Source organism: Mustela erminea, chromosome 5 (genome assembly GCF_009829155.1).
Source record: "Mustela erminea isolate mMusErm1 chromosome 5, mMusErm1.Pri, whole genome shotgun sequence".
Classification (NCBI taxonomy): Eukaryota; Metazoa; Chordata; class Mammalia; order Carnivora; family Mustelidae; genus Mustela; species Mustela erminea.
The window spans coordinates 64,379,487-64,399,455 of NC_045618.1; the positions used below are offsets into that span (position 1 = coordinate 64,379,487).

General features: G+C 47.4%; 1 protein-coding gene and 1 long non-coding RNA gene across 5 annotated transcripts in view; one reads left to right on the plus strand and one right to left on the minus strand.

Moving 5' to 3' along the window:
- Positions 1–19,969, minus strand: part of FRMD5 (FERM domain containing 5) — a 310,741-nt gene that overhangs the window by 8,577 nt on the left and 282,195 nt on the right. For 3 of the 4 annotated variants that reach the window (XM_032343544.1, XM_032343543.1, XM_032343541.1), the window contains exons 7-13: positions 18,195–18,282; positions 9,377–9,465; positions 6,266–6,329; positions 5,591–5,682; positions 2,779–2,853; positions 2,165–2,233; positions 1,197–1,303 (exon numbers count right to left, since the gene is read on the minus strand). In XM_032343544.1, the coding sequence (XP_032199435.1) occupies positions 1,197–1,303; positions 2,165–2,233; positions 2,779–2,853; positions 5,591–5,682; positions 6,266–6,329; positions 9,377–9,465; positions 18,195–18,282 (584 nt within the window). The remainder of the gene's footprint in view (positions 1–1,196; positions 1,304–2,164; positions 2,234–2,778; positions 2,854–5,590; positions 5,683–6,265; positions 6,330–9,376; positions 9,466–18,194; positions 18,283–19,969) is intronic. The other variant, XM_032343542.1, reaches the window with a different exon arrangement.
- LOC116590997 lies at positions 9,433–11,960 on the plus strand. Its single transcript, XR_004285799.1, has 2 exons — positions 9,433–9,518; positions 10,991–11,960. It is a non-coding gene; the product is annotated as an uncharacterized LOC116590997 (long non-coding RNA).

Consider the following 19,969-nt stretch of genomic DNA (forward strand, 5'->3'; position numbering starts at 1 on the left):
CCAGGCCTCTTTGCACCGTACTTGCTGCCTGTCCAATAAATGCTTGAATCTCTTTAAAGTACTTCTATGTACATCACCTTCCTCACAATCCATGGAGTATACAAGGAAGATATCCCTATTTTACAAATAGAACAACCAAGATACTCAAATAATTAAGGCACTTGATTGTGGTTGCCCGGGCAGGGTTCTCAACCCCTAGACTGTAGTTATATACCAGACAGATAATACAAAGTCAGTGACACACAAAATCCAAAACACAAAGCCATGATGCTCACAGGGGATCAGCAGAGTGATATCCTTCCTAACCTAAGCAGTTCTTTGTTTTCATTAATCAACATTCCCACAGAAAGGGCAAAGAGTCTTCCCTCCCCACCTTTCAGGACAGGTTTAAAGTAAACCTGCTGCTCTTTGCTGCTGCTTTAGATCTTCTGAGGTCCTACAAAAACATCTTTGGGAATGACAGCATTCAATTTTATACCTGTATCTAGCCTGTGGGGCATCTGAGTCAGTGACAAGGAGGGGAATATTCCAGGAGTTTCCTAATGATTAATGACCTCAGGAGTGGAGAGGTGCCAGGCCCAGCTGCTGTAGCATCTGGTTAGTGAAGATTCACAGACTTCATCTCTTCCCTCTCAGGACCCACTTCCTCCAGAGGGACGGTAAGAGAGAGAGAGGTGGGGCATGTGAGATTTCCTGAGATCATGTTAAAGAATTCAGATAGCAAGAGGACAGATTCCCCCCGCTCCTACCCCCTTACCCCACAATAGAAGGTGGTAGCAGCTGTTGCGGTGCTTCAGAACTAGGAGTTTTCATTTCTTACTTAACTGCCTCAGCCGCCCTGATCCTTTAAACTGTGGAGACTAGTCTAATCTGAAACACAAGTGAAAAGCCTCTTGATGGAAAGCAGTTTCAGAACTGCAGGGAACCTTGTTAGATGCAATAACAGCCTCCCAAAGGTCTGCCCAACACTCTCAGGTTTAAACCCCCTCTCAGACTACACCTCATCAGGGCTGGGTGGGATTACCCTTCACCTGACACCCAGCCGGGATACCTAGCCACTGCCTGAAACCTCTCTTCTTCCATTGGAGAAATGTGCTCTAGTCTCTAGTGTAACTTCTTTTCAAAGTCTCTGAGAGGAAGTGGTCCAGGGTAAAATGTAGAGGAACCCCACTGTCATCTGCAGAGCTTATGATTACCTTCCATGATGGAGATGTGAACAGCTCTTCTGCGGGTCCTGGGGACACTGCTCAGCCTTGGGCCATGGGTTATGGAGGGACAGCTGCGGCTGGGAACCATCCCTGCTCTGAGGTTAAAGAAAAAGAGAACTTTGTTAATTCAGTGCACAGACAGATGTGGTCAGGACACAGAGTTGAGAAGTAGCTGCTAGAATTGTCTGGCTGTGTTAAGTTTTATTTATTTGTTTAAAAAAGGTCTTTAATACCTGCTTTTTGCCTTTAGTTCCCAGATCCCAATCGGAGACACTGCTTTAGATTTGTCTGCCACCTCACATGCCAGACCCACCTGCTTTAGTGCAGGAGTGGTACCACTGGTCTCTGGGCAGGTTGGTCAGGGAGTAGAGCCCCAACATAAGCAGTACTACAGAAAATGTGCCTGAAAACATATGGCAGCCTCTCTGACTTCTGACAGAGACTGCTGGTGGCAAGGATGTGCCATGTGAAGGTGGTAGTAGTAATGCTCCCATTCCCAGAGATCAGGTTGCTTGGTGAACCCTAGCTATCTTGGCCAGTCATATTCTTTTTGCATGTTACTAGGTTTAGGAGATACACATGATGTACAGTTACACATAATGCAAGGATCTCAAAACTATTTTCGACCTAGTGTGATAGGGCTATGGGGCTATCCCTGGCTTTTGGTAATGGACTGATTCCAGAACTAAGGAAATCTTGCATTTTGGACATGTCCTCCATGGTCTGTGACCACCTTCAGGATTTGGGAGGACAGTAGAGAAGTACCCAGGATGTGGTACTGGGTACAATGCCATCCCTCAGGTTCCCTCAAGGACCAGAGATACCGGGGTCAGACTGTTCCCCTTGCCTTTAGTTGAGATAGATCTCTTCACCTCCCTGCCGTGTTATCCTTCCCTTTTTGGAGCTTCTAGGATCTGAGCTGGAACTGGTTTTGGGGGAAGTCTGTGGCAGCCTACCTGTGTATTTCTGGTGGCTCCCGTTTGATCTTTGCACTTGACTCCATTACTTCCTTTGCAACTCGGCCACTATAAATAGTATAATAAAACAAGCAGCAAGGAATGAGATGGTATTCTCGCACTGCGCTCTTGTCTAAGGCGTCAGATACTTTTGATGAAGTGGGAGATGCCTTCTGGCCTAGCCCTTCCCAATGTTTAGGTCACTGAGAAAGGCTTGCTTGCTGGGTAAGTTCTATGATGTCCTGACAGCTTATCTTAGAGAGCTCTCTATCTTGAGTCTTTGGGATTTCCCATTGTCCAGCATGTTCCAGAAATATTGCCCAAAAAAAAGAGAAAGAAATCTTTAGACAGACATGAAAAGAATCACTGCCACAGTTCTTATTTCACTGCTGTTCTGAGGGCAGAAGAAGATACATATTTAAACCCTCCAGACAAACTGTGGCAGGGAAGGAAAGAAATAGAAGGACAGGAGACAGGATAACTGGATGGAAACCTTGGGTTTTTCTGAAGGTTCCCAGTTTCTTTGTTTTCGAGGATAAGGACCACTGAGCCACTGTTCTCCAGAGAAGGGTCTGAAAATAGGTCCATAACAATTACTTACTGTCACTATTTACCTGTATCGGAACCGGCTCCCTTTAAAGAATAAATTGCTGCTGGACACTGTGCGGACTTGGCTTGACTTCTCCAGCCTGCAGCAAGGCAAAGTCCAGTGTGACAGATGGCCTGCAACTGCCTCACAGGCTAAGGCAGTGCATTCCCAGCTCCTTCCAGAGGCTACTTAAGGAAACTCTTAAGGAAAAGGCCCTTCACAGCCCGGCTTGTCTCTGACTCTCCTTCATGACCTGAGAGCTTCCCAAGAGTGCTTTATGGTGTTTACCAGGGGACTGAGATTAAATGTTAGGGATGGTGGTCTGGGGGAATAACAGAATGCCACTCATCGAACTTTGGGCCACTTGTTAGCAGTGTAACCTGGAGCAGATTTCTTTTTTTCTTGACTTTGGTGGTCTCATCTATAAAACGATGGACCTAGGACTATTTGACCTCAGGAGTCCCTTCCAGTCCTTGTATTTGATGATACATGTTCATTTCTGGGTAATTGTGAGTTGAGAAGAGAGTATGGGCTTCCTATTTCATCCCCCTCCTGGAGAGTCATAAAGTACGTTCTATTAAAGACTCTGAGAAGTCTTGAGATGAACAAACTATGCTAACTTTAATATAGGTTCCATCAGTTATTTGGACTTGTAAGTTATTTGGACAGTAAGCCTATTAACATCACTTTCAAGGCTGTTGTACGCAGTTAATGTGGAAGATCTGGAAGGCTGTGGGCACTGTCACATACCCTCTTAGGTGACTTCTCTGATCCCAGATGGCCCTCTCACACTTAGAAAAGGAAGCTGGACAGAACCGCCTAGAGTGAAGCCCGCCAAGACCTGATCAGCTTATAAGCCCTGAGGTGCCTGGAGTGCTGATCTGCACGGGAACCAATCTGGGTCTGAAACCTCTGCCGTGAGCAGGCCGTCAGTATTTAGGGAGCTGTCCCCAAAATCCATGAATAGCAGTTCCTGGGAGATACCATCCCCACCCGTCTCAGGGTTCTGTGAGGCATTAAGTCTCTGTGTCTTGCCCAAGCATGTCCTTGAATTTGACCCGACTGCCTTCAAAGCGTGAGGCCAACGGCAGGGCCAGGAATCTGCACGTGAAAGGTGCTCAGGGTGATGCCAGAGTGGCTGCTGCTAAGACTTGGCACAGCTGGGGAGCTGACCCAGGCCAGAGGCTTTTAACACTTACTAAAGAACGTTAAGTAATCAGTGGAAAGATGAAAAACAGCCTGTTTCCAGTGAGGGTATTGGCAGGACTAGTTGGGTGGGGGGATTTATTAATGGAAAGACTCAGAAACTGAGTTTGGTCACAGGTACAGAAGCACAGTTCTGTTCCCATGACACAAATAGAAAAAGGTCTTCAGAAATAGTGCAGACATCTTTTCTTGGCTTTACTTGGACAGCTAGGGACTGAACAGGAGGGAAATTTGACCATGTAAAAGTCTTTTCTGAGTGTCTTCTTCATGAGATGAAAGAAGCCCACTCAGGTTATAATTCAGGCTACCTGTTCAGCTCATCCCTGATCCTGGTATCAAGTGTACAGAGATTATCAAGCAATTCAGAAAGCCTGTCCAAGAAACAGCTCTGCAAGGCACCTGGGTGGCTCAGTGGGTTAAGCCTCTGCCTTCAGCTCGGTCATGATCGCAGGGTCCTGCGATCGAGCCCTACATTTGGCTCTCTGCTCAGCAGGGAGCCTGCTTCCCCCTCTCTCTTTCTGCCTGCTGTGCCTACTTGTGATCTCTCTCTCTCTCTCTCTCCAAATAAATAAAAAAGAAATAAAGAAAGAAACAGCTCTGGGACTGTGGCCCTAGAAGGGAAAAGGCCAGTTCTGCCAGCCAGCATCCCATAGCAGCCAGCATGCAGCAGAGTCTTTTCACTGGGAAGGAGACTGGTATCCTTTCCAGCTCAGAGTAGTTCTGCTCTCTTCAGGATCCTTGAGGTTACTGGAGGGAGAACTATGGCCTGTCAAAGGCAGAATATACCGCAGACTTTGTCTTAATGTTGTCCTGATTAAGATTCAGCTTATTAAAGTACAAATCATTACATTTTCTATTTTTAAAACCAGACCAAGGGTTTTAGTAAAACATACTTTATCTGGCATCACCCCAGTTTCTTGATGGGCTGTTTCTTTGTTCCCTAATGCATTTATAACCACTTTCTTAATCAAAACAGCACAGAAGCCTCATATACTTTACAAATCCTGTGGTAATCAGAATTCTTGCCTTTGGCCCAAAGCTGGCTTTTCAGTAACAGACAAGTCCTTGCTCCCCTTCCTGCTACCCCGCTCAGGTTCCTGGGCACTTGGTCTGTAACTGGCAGTACCTCTGGCAGTGACGCACCAGAAGGCCTGGCATCAGCCCCAGCTCAGCACCAGGCCATCCACTGGGGAGCAAGCCCCAGGGTCTTTCCAAGGCTTAGAGACATTTCTGGCCTGCCCTGGAGCTGTCATATTCTGGGCCTCCTATGGCTCTGAATGGCTCCACACGGCTAGTATGATTCAAATCAGGTACCCAGGGGCTTTTTTAGGCCCAAGGCTTGCCCTGAAAAGACCTCCAAGTGCTTTGCATTGGGAGCTGTCCCAGGGACATCACAAGGTAGACTCCTTGGACATCTCTGCTGGAAACACATTCCTAGACCTCAACTCTGTCCCTCCAAGGAGTACAGACATCCAGAAAGGGGTCTGCATTTTATAAGGAAGCCCAGCCAAGTCCTCTTATGTCTCCTTTCTCAGTGTTTCTCAAACTTTCCTGCCCATCGTTAATCTGAAAAGTAGCTTTTATGACTCTCACTCTGATAAAGATAGTCCTCATCACATGTGTTCACTCACTTGTAGAAGGCTTGGTTCTCGATTCCACATTTCCAGAGGTGCTTGCAGGCTTCTGGAGTTGGAGCAAAATATGTGAGAATAATTTTCTTTTCCTACAAAAAATCCCACATAGAAACAGCTGAGTGTGGATGGAGAAGTGAAGGGTAAAATAGGCCAGGACATTGACCCCTGGACTGTCTAAGCCTACCCAGGACTGCAGGAAGAGATTTCAGATTGGGAAGGGGCTGCCTGGCAGCTGGCAGGTTGAAAGAGAAGGCCTTCAGGACCCAGTGGGGCAGAGCTCAGTTCAGTGAGTAAGTGTACCCCTGGCAGGTCCAGTACAGTAAGCATCAGCTGGCACAAACTGAAGCAAGACAGCTCTCCCCAGGGAAAGTGCTACTTTCATCTGGAGTTTTTTTACTTCTTTTTGAAAGTTTATTATCTTCTTGGAATTTTCACAGAAAAGCAAAAGAATCTTGCATTGTCTGCATTTCCGGGAGGTATGGAACCTCTGGGCATCACCAGCATCCCTGAGGAATGCCCTGGGCTCCAGGGCCTAGCCATTTCTTCATCCCTTACCATCAGGTCTTGGCCTACCATTTGGGTGGCTTAGATATACCATTTTGGTTCAGTCCTGGCTTTCACAAACCATTCAATGCCCCAGCCCTCCCTTAAGAGAAAGAAGCCAGCACTCACCTCTTTCTGACTTACGTATAGATAGAAAGTCTTTCCTTCAAATTTCAGCTTGGTCACCTCATTCCTACAAGCACAAAGAGAGCACCTGTCACGTTGTTGTGGCTGCTTGTTCACAGCTAAGTCTTGTAGATGCACAGCCCACCCTGACTGGAAGGGGCTCCAGGCACAGACACAGTTTTAGCCAAAATTAGAACTGAAACAAGACAGCAGCGCAGGGGCCTTAGAGAACAGTTGCTGAAACAGTTCAATCCACAGTTTTCTGGTCAATCACACTATAATAATAGGGTGATAGGAGGATTTCGGGCTCATCAACAGTGGCTGTAAAAGGGAAACGTTTGCATGGGAAGTGAGTCTAGCTTGAGTGGTCCTGGGCCATTTTAGGATTTGGTTCATAAAAACAGGTGCATTATCTGGATGGGACTGTCAAATGTAAGATGCCACAGGTAGCTGATGAGGCCAAAGTTCAAGATACAGCGAATAATGAAAAACAATGCAACCAGGTTCTGAGGGAGTTGAGTCTTTCAGGTGACTGTGCCACTGGATGGAAAATGCACTTTAATGCAAACAAATGTCAAACGATCTCAGGGAGGGGGCGGGGCAACATACCAAAGAGAGAGAACAGATTACATGAACAGTCATGCAGCGTACTGACCAGGAAAGGGGCTTAGGGGTTTTTGTAGAAAAATCCTTGAAGCCACCAGCCCAGTGAATGGCTGCAGTAAAAGAGGCAAACAGGATACTGGGGTACGTCACCCGCGGGACAGACACAAATCAGAAGAAGTGACATGGTTACTGTACATGGCACAGCTTAGACCTCACCTTCACATACTGCTCTCAGCCTTGGTTACATTTACAAAATGGAAAAATGACCAGGGTCTTAGGTGGATGTCCCTGAGAGCCAGAGAACTAGGCCTCAGCATCGGTCGACCACTCCTTACTTCTCTTCCATTTGCCTGACACAGCTGCCCTTTGGATCCTGAAGGCCCTTCCATCTCACCAGGGGTGGAGCCCTTATTTTGGTACCCAGCTGGGGTCCCCAAGGTCAGACCATGCCTGTCTGCCTCTACTTGACTTTCTTCCTCTTGGTAATCTCTAGGGAGATTTTCTCAATATCCTAGGAAGTAGCAGAAAGGTAGTGAGAACCATGTACCTAATTTACTACTGGCCAAAATTCAGGAGACAGAGGAAAGACACTTGTTTCCTAGAAATCATGGCTGGGTCAGGATGAGAGCTCATAATTTCTGACTTCCAGTTCTGAGCTAATCCAAGGATGCTGTATTCCTTATTTGAGTCCCTCCCAGTCAGTCAGTCTCTCTCATACACATTCAGAATACAGTAAATATTAGTGAATATGTAAACAAATACGCTGATCTTCCAGGCTTCAACAAGCAAGATAGGAAGGAAAGTAAGGAGCATTCTTTTGGAAGTGAGGTTAGGTTTACATCTATTTTTTTTAAAGTTGAGACAGTGAAAAAGAGACTTACTGAAGAAGTGGAATGTGAGAGAAGACAGAGAATGAAAAGTGTTGGGGACCATCAGGTGAGCATCAGGATTTCTGGATGGGGAAGAATACTTTGTACTGCAGGGCCCTGTAACAGGTGTGTTCTACTTTTTTCTAGCTACACATGCCTCTACCAGGGACGTCACAGCTACCCTGGTTGGAGTATAGGACAGGATCTGGGTCCTCTAAGCAGTAGCAGACCATCCAGTTAAATCCAGGAAGCCAGTCCTCCTCACTGGAAGAGCAGTGGCCTGACCCTACTCATTATCTTTTTCTGAAAAGTATTTTGTTGGAAAAGAGACCCCAAACCCTCACCATTATCATTCAGAGAGCACAGTGAGTGGGCCAACTTCAGAAGGCCTAGCAAAGTGCTGTTTTGGGGCATGCCCTGGTTACTCAGTGTGGCAATCTGCCTTGTGAAGTGGCCGTTTTCCTGGGGGACGGGTCCTGGCTGGTCGTGTCGGCGGGGGCAGGAGGGGCAGTCTCATTAGAACCCTGGTTGATGCTCCTGTTGCCAGTCTGCACAAGAGCAGCAGCGTTGGAAAGGCGGTGTTTATCCACAAGCTCAGTCAGGGAACTGAAGAGGACACAAGAAGAGAGATGCCCTGCAGCACCCCTGGCAGAAAGCTCGCCAGGAAACAGCTTTGTCCTCAGATTCCCCATCAGCTCTTCTGGAGAAGGCAAAGGAACCAAGACAGGAGCAAGCTTTCCCAGCTGGGCTCTGATGGGCAAGGTAAGCCATTTGTCCAAGCCCAGGGGAGGAGTAGACCAGCTTAGACTTGGCATTCTAAGGCCAAAAAGGTACAGAAATCACAGGGCTTTTAGTAGAATATACAGTGTTCTGATGAGGCTGAAAGATGTTTGCAGGCCAGAAAAAGGAGCTCCAGGAGAGCCGAAAGTCCACCAGTAAGGCAATCTGTGCTGCAGCAGCTCCCAGAACCATCTAGAACAGACCCCAAACTGACATGGTAGAGAGGAAGCAGTTCAGATTAGCTTCAGCTGAGGGAATGGCTCTTGCGTGCTAGAAATGGGAGTAGGAGAAGGGAGGGGGGTAAATAGGGGATGTGACTCCTGGGGCCTGAAGACACCTGAGCCCTAAGAAAGGATAGGAGAGAGACCGAACAGCATGTGTGTGTGTAGACAGTGCCCACAGTGGGGGTCAACCTGAGGAGGGGGTTTTGCCAAAGCTGCAGCATAACTTCTATCTGCCCCAAGGGTGAGCCCCTCTTTCCTTAGGTCAGTGGGTAAGGGAATAAGCAGTTGTGTTCATGCTGTAGTCCTCAGTGGGGTATAGTCCCAAGGACAACAGTTCTCATAGGATCTCTGCTTCTTTAACATTGGCTCCAGCCCCGGGTCTCTCACCTTGCCCAGAAATCAACTCTTTACATTCTTTCTCTCTCTGGAGAGGCTGTTGGCTCTCAGGAACACCCCTTTGGAAGAACAGTATTCCTAGTTAGAGACCACTGCCTTGATCAGTTATCATTATGGATGCAAGGCTTTGAGGGCGCTCAGAACCATAACTGCCCAGTCACAGACAAAGGACATAGGAACCATAGCCCTCCCCAGCTGGTGATGTATAAAAAGCCTGCTTTGGAAATGAAGACACTCACCATTTAATGAAGTGGACCCTCTTGTTTCCTTGCAGAACAACAAACCCAAAAGGAGTGAAGGCCAGAAATGCAGCATTTCCTGACACATCCTGCAACACAGAAGGACCTCTCATCAGGGTGATGCAGGCATAGAGGTGAAAGGGTGAGAAACGCAGCTGTACATTGGTGACACAGGGTTAATATGTGGCAGTAGGTCACAGGGCGAAGAGCATTTGGAGGTAACAGGCAAGCTATTTACCTTCCCCAAGCCCCAGGGCCCTTAGCTGTAAGTTGTAACCAATCTTAGAAGGCTATTGAGAACATCCAGAGAAAATGGCACACCCTCCCCCATTGCTGGTGGGTCACTTCAGGAAGCAGTTTGGAAGTTCTTCAAGTTGTTAAATATAGTTATTACATGACCCAGCATTGCATTTCTAGGTACCCAAGAAAACGGAAAACACATGTTCATATAGAAACTTGTACATGAATGTTCATAGCAGGATTATTCATAACAGCCAAAAAGTGGGAATAATCCAAATGTGCATCAGCTGACAAATAAATACAGTGCGGTACATCCGTACAGTGGGCTGTTACTCAGCAGTAAAAAGGCATGAGCAGTGACACATGCTATCACATGGATGAACCTCGAAACCATTATGCTAAGTGAAAGAAGCCAGTTACAGAAGATCACATGTTAGACGATTCCATGTATATGAAATGTCCAGAATAGGTAAATCCATAGAGACCAAAGATTACTGGTTGTCAGGGCTGTGGGAAAGGGGAGATGGGGAGTGACAGCGAATAGATGCAGAACTCTGTTACTAAGACTACTGAATTTCACACTTCAAAAGGATGAATTTTATGATATGTGAATTATACCTCAAAAAAGCTGTTACCAGAGAGAAAGAGAATGAATGGCAGTTATTAATATAATGGCCCTACACACCGTAGCTGCGGGAAATGTAAGAAGCAACCAGCTAAGTGGAATAGCCACCGTCAGTCTTACCGTGCCTGAACCATCAAAGAGGCCTCCTGGCCACTGGTCACTATTAGTTTGTCAATACCAGCCTTGAGGTTCGAGAAAACCCAGGAGGGGGTACAGCTGAAGCTGTAGGTCATGGCTCCCTCACGTGGGAAAATGACCTCCCTGAGAGCCAGGCTGGGGTAGGGCACAGAAAGTAGGTTGACCGATTGTGCTCTCATAGGGGCCTCAGGTGAAAGACTGTTCTCTTAGGGTGTGTGTGCAAGTGGCCAGAAAATTATCCCAGGATGCTGGTCAAATGTACATGTAGCCCATTGTCTGAGCCGTAGCTTACATGGTGCTGTGGGGTCAGAGTCAGGCATCTGGTGTGAGGCATTCAAGTGGGGGCTCTGGCTGTCAGGCTCTTCTAGTCTCTTCCACTTGCAGGGTTTGCCTCCCTGGCACACATCTTCAGCCTGATTAGGTCTAAGAATAAGAACAGTGGGGCCACTGCTGGGCCTTGTGAGCCTTGCCTCAAGGAAAATATGCAGTTTTGTCTTAAAACTATCTCTTAGAGTCAGGGTTACAGGTGTGAGCCTCTGGGCCTAGTGAATGAACTATATGTTTTGCAAACAATTCCAATCAATCTGTTGCTTTTATTGTCCTTTCCTTAGGGTCTTTCATGATTCTGAAGAATTCACACTTGGCCACAACCATGGTGTCCTTCAACCCAGGGGCAGTAGCAAAAAGTTGTTTAAAAATAACCTAATGGAGATACTGTGAAGCCATGGGGCTGATTTTCCTCTTGCCTGTCATCAGTGCTTAGTGATGGTTATTAATACCTGAGTGCCAGCGCCGCCCAAAGGCATGGTCCCTGGCAGTGGCACCAGTGCTAACCTAGCAGCCTGGCCTCTGGGAGTGGGAAAATGCCTGGCAGACGTGGGTGAGGGAGGGCAGCCTGCTTTGGATGGAGGGTGGGCACTGGGAGGCCCTCTGCTCACAGTGCAGGCAGGACCCAAGGAAGTCCAGAAACTGCACGTTCAGAAAGTGACTTGAGGGTGGAAACCTTACCTTATCTGTACTCACAGAACAGGCCTGCAGGAAATGTTTATCTGATGAATGTGTAAGACAATGAGGTGGGCCAGAGGGGACGGGGGAGTAGGAATGAACAAAAACAAGAGGGGAGGGCATCTACAGTGTTCTGAGAGGAAGGCCTAGAAAGAATAGGTAGAGGGATGGAAAGGAAGGGTCAGTCAGCGGAAGACTGTGGGTGGCTAGAACTTATGGGTAAAGAGTAGGGAAGAGGAGCAGTGGAGTGGGCAGGGAGGCAGGGAAGGCCTTCTGTCTGCTTCTTGCACCACTGACCTCTGTGGGGAACAGCAGGACAGAAGAGTGCCTGCACTGTGACCACAGTGTCATGGGCCCCGTGTGGCCCACTCAGGCCCATGTTCTGACTCTACCACTCACTGTCCGTGTGACCTCAGCTAGGTCCCATGCTTTCTCTGTGTTTCAGACTCCTTGTTGCAAAATTAGGGTTGATGATACTATGTACCTCTCAGGTTGTGCTTAGCAGACTCCTGGGACATGCTAGTGGTTGTGTTAATATGAGTCTATTGAGCTTAATACCAAATACTTTTTTTTTTTTTTTTAAAAAGCTGGTGTTTGGGGCGTCTGGGTGGCTCAGTTGTTAAGTGTCTGCCTTCGGCTTAGGTCATGATCCCAGGGTCCTGGGATTGAGCCCCACATGGGGTTCCCTGCTTCTCCTTCCCCCACTCCCTCTGCTTGTGTTCCTTCTCTCGCTGTGTCTCTGTCAAATAAATAAATAAAATCTAAAATAAAATAAAAACTGTAGTGTTTACTGTTTTTCCTGATGTTGACAGATTTAAATATTGCTAGTTAGGAAATGAGGGATAGGAAGTTGGGGTAGAAAGGGAGAAGTCAGTCATTGTTAGGGTCCCATGGAGAGGGGGATTTGGGCTCAAAGTGAAGTGGGCAAAAGGGGAAGGAGACAGAGGCTGTGACAGAGGTCTGTGAGAGTCGTTCCAGTGACAGGTCCCTCTGGCCACAGCACAGAGAAGAGCAGGTCCTCCCACAAGCTGGGCAGCACTGGCTGGGCTGTCTGTTGGCACTGTCATCTGCACTGTCCAGACACCTCAGGGCTGGCCTCTGGGTGAAGGCAGGTGTTGGAGTTAAGGGGGAACAGCCTCCCTGGACCAGACTAGACTGGCTGATTTGGAACAGGACGCAAACTGGGAATAAACCCCAATTAGATACCACATCATTCAAGTAAGTAATAGTAGCACCTTGAGCAATCCCAGTCCAGTCTGTCACACAAAGAGATACTTTCTCCAAACTGTTTCCAATGCAACAGTTGTGGATGAAGGCGCCTGCAAAGCCAGGCACCTGGGAGTCCACAGGGGCGAGGGCAGCTGGAATGTTTGCCCCTTGTCTCTTGAACGTGAGGAGCAGGACTTGTAATGATAGTGAGAAGCCTCACATCAGCACCAGCAAAAACCTAACAGGCAGCCATGCTGACACCTTCTCCAGAACCTTCCTGGTTTCTTCCATCTAACATGTGAGCCTGCCCTTGGGATTTCTGTGCAAAAGGACAAGTTATATGACAAAAAGAGAAAGAAATGAAGATGAGGAGAGAAGTGATACAGAAAGTAGTAACCTGTTCCTCAGATCTTCCATTCTATTAAGCCAAAGGTGGTCTTTCCTTTCCGTCCCCTTCCTATCCTGATGAGATCAGTACCCACAAGACAGAGCATTAATGGATCTGAGAGGTGGAATAAAAACTCAAGTCTTAGGGGCCACACAGCATATATTACTAACCCCACTCTCACATCAGATAATGGTCTAAAATATTTAGTTCACTTCTATAGTTGTGGGGTACAAGATCTGTTTTCAATTCTTCATCCTTGTGGAAAGAGCTCATTTTTGGTTTAGGATGGTAACCCCGCTTCTTATTTGCTCTGTGACTTACTTAACTTCTCTGAACCTCAGTTTCTTCATTGTCAAATGAGGACCATAAGATATACTTAAAGAAATACTACTTCTATGTGATTTTAGGGTGATGACCTAAATGATTTATTGCCAGTCGTGGTTTTCCTTGGAGGGGGGCTGGATTTGCACAGAGTACTTCATATGTTCATGTGGAAACCACCATCAAACTCGACTGCGTCAGTTTGACATCATCAAAGGTCCACCTTAAGATGACCACTCTGCCCAGAAAAAGATTTTTGGAAATCACCGTACTGACTGGTTCTGAAAAGCACGGACATCCGGCCATCACTGCCCAGTCCCCACGGGTTCTACCTCTGGATACAGTGAAGTACTCTGTCTGCTTCCACCCCAGAGGACATCCTGAGTATGCCAGAGTCAGAACCTGGGTATTCTTTTAAGATAACCACTCCCCTCTCTGGAGCACGACTTCAACTAATTTGGTATGGGTGAATGAAACCTCTGTTTTCAAAAACCTTAGGGAAGGGGTGCTTGGGCGGCTCAGTTGGTTAAGCATCCGACTCTTGATTTCAGCTTAGGTCATGACCTCAGGGTCATAGAGATTGGGCCCTGTGCCAGGCCCAGTGCCCGGTGGGGAGTCTGCTTGGGATTCTCTCTCCCTCTGCCTCTGGCCCTCCCTCTGCTCACATGCATGCTCTCTCTCCCTATCTAAAATAAATAAATAAATCTTTAAAAAAAAAAAAAAAAAGACCTTAGGGAAGATTACACATGCTCTTCCACATGTTTATGCCCATCCCTGAAAGCTCATCGCTAGGAACCTTTAGATTAAGTCAATCATGAAAATCACCCAGTTTCAATATACTTAAATATGGTCACAAGAAAGTAGAGTGGAAGTTAGGAGGCAACCCTGTAAGAGCCTTGGCGTCACCCCATTAAAGATCAGAAATTGAAATTTTGGCACATACTTACCATCTAAGTGGCTTTAGTCAAGTTCTTCATCTCAGCAGTAAACCTACCACTCTCCCTACAGTGCAGCCTGGAGCGGTCTGCCTGGGGATGAGGGCGAGTCATCACTGATCCTTCTTTTTTTTTAATTGCTGATTCTGTTTCTCTGAGGTCAGGGGCAACTTGTCAAGATGGGGAAGGGGGTTTATTTAGAAAGGAGCATAGGTGGCTGATTATGAAAGTTGAGAGGAATGACAATTCCTCTGAATGACAATTCAGAAGATCTAACCTAGATCTTCTGAAATCAGTTTTCTCCTGTATAGAACAGACATAAAGCCACTTAGTGAACTTACATTAAATTTTTCTGATGATTTCAGTGGTGCTATCAGTTCTATCAGAATTCATAGTGAGTCATCCTTTGTTCCTAAATAAATGCCATCTCCCCAGAAGAAAGACTAGAAATGGTAACTGAAAACGTACAGCATTGAGACCCAGGCAAGACTGGGTTTGAGTTCCTTATCAGTAACTCTGGACATGTTAGTTGGTCCCTCAGAGGCTCAGTGTTTTTTAGATTTTACTTATTTGAGAGAGAGCTTGAGAGAGAGATCACAAGCAGGGGAGTAGGTAGAGGGAGAAGCAGACTCCTTGCTAAGCTGGTGAAGAAACCTGGGATCATGACCTGATTCAAAGGCAGACGCTTAACCGCCTGAGCCACCTGTGCACCCAGGCTCCGTGTTCTTATCTCAAAATGAGGACAAGAACATGTTCTTGGCAGTGTTCTAAAGATTAAATGAGATAGTATATGTATATGTAAGTGCCTGGCATGTGCAAGCTCTCAAAAAATGGCACTTCCATGACTCATCATAGGGCTGGGTACAGGATGGGTACCTGTGATGGGTCTGACCACTCCATCAACCTCAGCAGGGCAAGAGGCCACAGTCTGGGCCTCCGGGAGATGCAGGACCAACAACCAGTCCCAGGGCCCCCTGGAAGAAACAAGATGGTAGTTCCTGAGGTTGGAGAGGTGTCAGAGTTGGGAAGTAGATGCAGCACTGGGCTGCCAGTGGTTCGCTTCCAGCAGCTGTAGTCTTTGGAGATGGGGGCTGAAGGGTGATGCCAAGAGCTCAGGAGAGCTTGTGCAAGTTCAGAGCCTGGGTGTTCTTATAACACAGCCAGCTGCTGGAGCCCTCTGGCTGTCCCACCCAGAGCTGGTAGGATCTCTTCCTCGTCCCAGGGCCAGACAAGGACACTCTGGGCAGAGAGAAACCATCAGTGTGGACAAGAAGAACAGCAGCTTCTTAATCAGTCCAGGAGAACAGAGCTCCACTGAAGTGTTGTTCTACTCTCATTTAATTATCAAAACGATTTCTCTTCTTCTGTCCTCCCTAGGGCTGCATGCCCCAGATTCCCCGGGCCCAGTAATTGCCTCTCTGTTAATAGAAATCATCGGTATTTATTACACCGAGTGCTCCAGCTTATTTCAGCTCTCCTTGTAGCAACATTAAGGCGAGTGCTTGGGAGCATATCACCAAAGTAACCCTACTTAATGACAAGAGTAAATGCTCCTGAACTGTCCTTGCTCAGGAGGGCCGAGGAAACCACGATCTGGAGCCCAGTGAGATGAGCTGAGGAGCCATATGTGGGGTCTGCAGCAGAGCCCTGACTCTGGGGGAGCAAGAAGTACAGGGCCTGGGAACAAGGGACTGGAAGAACAGTAAGATGACCGCTCCCACCTTCTTCCTAGAGGGAGTCTCCTGAGGGATTCTGTTCCCTACAGATACATAGCAGTGGGAAGTGGCTTGAGTTCAAATTCTTGGTCTACTACTCAGGGCGTTGTAAACTGTGGCCTCCCAGAGCTTTAATCTTCTACCTATAAAACTGGAAGAGTAAAATCCACCTCTCAGGGCTGGCATGAGGATTAAATGAGAAAATAATGCAAAAGGATTCCAGTGGGCTTGCTGCCATAGAATGCATGCCACAAATTTGTCTTCTCTCCTTCCTTCTAGGAGTTGATGAAATGAGGTACTGGGCCTCATACAGTGCCTGGTATGAATAGGGGGTTCCTTTCTGCAGCCTCTTCAGCCTGTGTCCAATAATGGACAAACTCATCAAGGATGGGTCTGGGCCAAGAGCCTTACAGCCTCAGGTTCATATGGATCTGGGCTAGACACCAGGCTGACTGCCCCTGTAGCTTCCAGACCCACACAGGCAACAGTGGAGAATCCTTACCCACCTCCACTCAGTTGTGCTCAGGTTCACTGTCCACCATCTGGCTTGAAGGTGACCCGGCACCTTAGGATGAAGATCGCTATCTCTAGGCAGCTGTGTCTTTTAAGGTCCTGAAGTGACTCAGCAGTTTGTGGAGCACAGTCACTGAATACCTTCTGTGTACTTTCACACAGATGAGGAAAGCAAGACTCAGGCCTACAAAGGCCTCAGAAAGCCGGAGATCAGAGCTGAAGATAGGCCAGCTGACTCTGAAGCTCTCTTCAGTCCTACGCAGTCTCCCTGTAGATAGTATCTGAGCAATTCATGGTTGGATCTGTCTGTCATGCAAGGGCATTTACTAGTTCATTTGTAAATAACCATACATCAGTTTTTTGTTTTTGGTTTTGTTTTATTTTATTTTATTTTTTATTTTTATTTTTTGGTACTAACAGGAATGAATATATTTTCTGACAGCACTGGCCCCCAAGAACGCAAGGGTTATCTGGCAGTGGGTTGTGCTGGTGGATAGGGGAACTGTGTGGGGTGGCAAAGGTGACCAGGGTTGCTAAGTGCCAGAATGTTCTCAAAGTTCATATTTGAAGTTTTAGCATCAAATCCTATGCAAGAACAAATAACTATCACCTCACCAAGAAGCCAAGGGAAATGCAACTCTACCCCTACATTACCATGTTCCTTGTTTTCTACTGTTCTGTTCTTTTCTTTCTTTCTTTTTTTTTTTTTTTTAAGATTTACTTATTTATTTGAGGAGGGGGCAGAGAGAGAGGGAGAGAACCTCAACAGACTGCTTGCTGAGCATGGAGCCTGAGATGGGGCTCAATCCCATGACTCTGAGATCACAACCTGAGCCGAAATCAAGAGTTGATCACTTAACTGTGCCACTGAGGTGCCCCTCTATTCTGTTCTTTTAATTTTTGCTGGAAACTTATGGTGTCCCCTCATTAGGGAGAAAAAAGATCAGTGTCCTCTCGTTCCCTTATGATACTGGCTCCCTCAGTTCAGATTGAGAATCTGCTTTACTGAAGGTACTGGTTTCCAATAGTAGAGAGAGGCAAAAGTTGGAGAAACTGAGGCAGAGACCAGGAGTGTGAAGACAACTGAGATGTGGATGTGAAGTGGAGGGATACAGCCGCAGAGAGAGGGGAAGAAGCCATGTCTCTCCACTGCTGTCCACAGTGACTGTGGCTGCTTGAGCTCTTCTCCAAAATGCCAGACACACACTAGCAATTACAGAGGTTTCCCCTGGGCAGAGCCTCCCGGGCTGGTTCCCCGTCTCACCCTCCCCAGTGCATAATGGAATTAAATGCGACTCGGGGCAGTTCCAGTTCCTCGCAGTGGCTTAACGCTGCGGCAGTCAATAAAACCTGCTCTTGGAAAGAAACGAGATTACAGATTACAGGTCAGGGAAGGGTGGGCAGTCCCGGGGCGGCGTCTGATCATTCCCTGTGGGGGGACTTCCCCATTCCTCACTTAGTTTCCACGAAATTACCTACTGCTGCCAAAGTGGGTCCCCGGCTTTCGGCTTGTTATTTAGATTGACTTGGCCTCGGACCCTCTGAGGTTGATGTGCCACCACAAAATTATGCAGTGTGGAAGCCAGAAGGTTTTTCTCTGGCCTCTGTCACTGAAAGAGCCGGCTAACCACATCCTGAAGGTGGAAGGTATAGGCACATGCTCCTTCCCTGCCTGTCACCCTTTGGAGAAGGCAAGGTCAGTGCAGTCTCCCGACAATGGGGGTCTTACCTTACACGGATGAGGGTCCACTCCATAGGTCTCCAACGTCTGTGCTTTTCTTAAAAAGTTCAGCTCTGATGTTGCTGGTGTTTGACCACTGGAATAAAGAAAATGAGATGATTTCAGGGTTTCTTGTTCTCATAGACTCCCCTGAGGTAAACTCCCCATGAAGAAGCTTTCAGGGGCTGGCTCAGTCAGTTAAGTGTCTGACTCTTGATTTCAGCTCAGGTCATGAACTTGTGAGATCAAGCCCTGTGTTGGGGTCTGTGCTCAGCGAGGAGTCTGCCTGAAAGATTCCTGGCCTCTGTGCCTGCCTACTGAGCTCACTCAGGCTTTTTTTCTTTAAAAAGTAAATAAATATTTATTTATTTATTTCAGGGTAAGTCTTACACTCCAGTTTTTCCATAGAGGGTGCTCCCTGCCCTGTTCAGGACCAACTTCCAAGACTCCTGTCTAGCGTAAAAAAACTCAGATGTCTTCAGACCGAGGCTGACTACATAATGAATGCCGTGGGCCGAGTGCAGACTGGAGGGAGTGGTGGGGACTATGGCAGACTGGAATGGGCTACCTCATTGAATGAGGGCAGTTGCTCCTGAGCTCCAAGACTAGTCCTGTGGGAATGCAAAGCCCAGCGCTACTAGAGGTTAAAAGCACTGTTTTTAGAAGGGAAGTCAGAGATACTGGTTTTTTATGTGCTATTTCACAATTTCAAGTACTACGGGAACAAACAAAACACACTTGTAGGCTGGCTGCAGGCCATGGGTTTCTTGTCTATGATCTGATCTTGACTGGAATACATAGGAAGGGCCTCTATATCTTGCTGTGGCTGCCACCCCTTTTCCTTTACCAAAAGGGAACATGGGAATGGAGGGTGAAGAGACAGCAGGAGACAATGCTGAGCTCCCTAGACGCCACAGTAGCTCTGTTTGTCTACAGGGTGATGACTATGAAAAGGAAACAATCAGGAAAAGGAAGAAAGCAGCCCTACTGCCAAGCCATCTGAGGAGAGGGCCTTTGGCATCATTCCCTTCAGAGCTGCCTGGAATCTGGTGCTTTCCTGAGCCCGACATAGAACCAGTGGCAGGGTCCCCTCGGTGCCATCAGGGTCCAGAGCCCTTGTGAAGCAGACATACTCCTATGGACGTTGGGTCAGTTTCACTGCAAGGAAGGGCAGGTTTGTCAAGTCAACCACTCTGATGGCTGGTGGGCAGGACTGAAAGTTGCTGATTTCTAAGGTCATTTTTTGTCCCAAGTCATATGATAGTGTAGGAAGACAAGGCAGAGCAGGCAGAAGCAGGCCAGATTCCCGCTAGTGTCCCTTTGGAGAGACATCAATCAGCACATTTATGCTTGCTGTAAAATCTACCAAGAAATAAAGTGCACAGTCTGGGCCCTCCAGAAACTCAGGTTAGAGCTGGAGGAAGGAAACAGACACATTTTTACATAAGGAAGATGAGGCCAACCGGCACTAGCAGGCATTATGTTGACTGCAGATTTCCACACCAGCAGACCTGTGGCATGAAGAAGGTGTTTGGGAAATATCTGTGTGGCAGGGGCTCTGGACCCCAGAGGCAGCTGAGCACCACTGCCCCTTGCAGGGAGCTTCCTCATCCCCATTCTGGAAGCTGGGGTGGGGTGGGGGGGTCTTGTGGGCTTCATTCATTCCAGGAGTTGGCCCAAGCCTCCAGGGCCCTCAAAGTGGGCAAAATTTCCTGGGTGGTCCCCTGTCACCTACTAGGTTTCTGGATGACTGTACCCATTGCTCTGACATCAAAAACCCTACT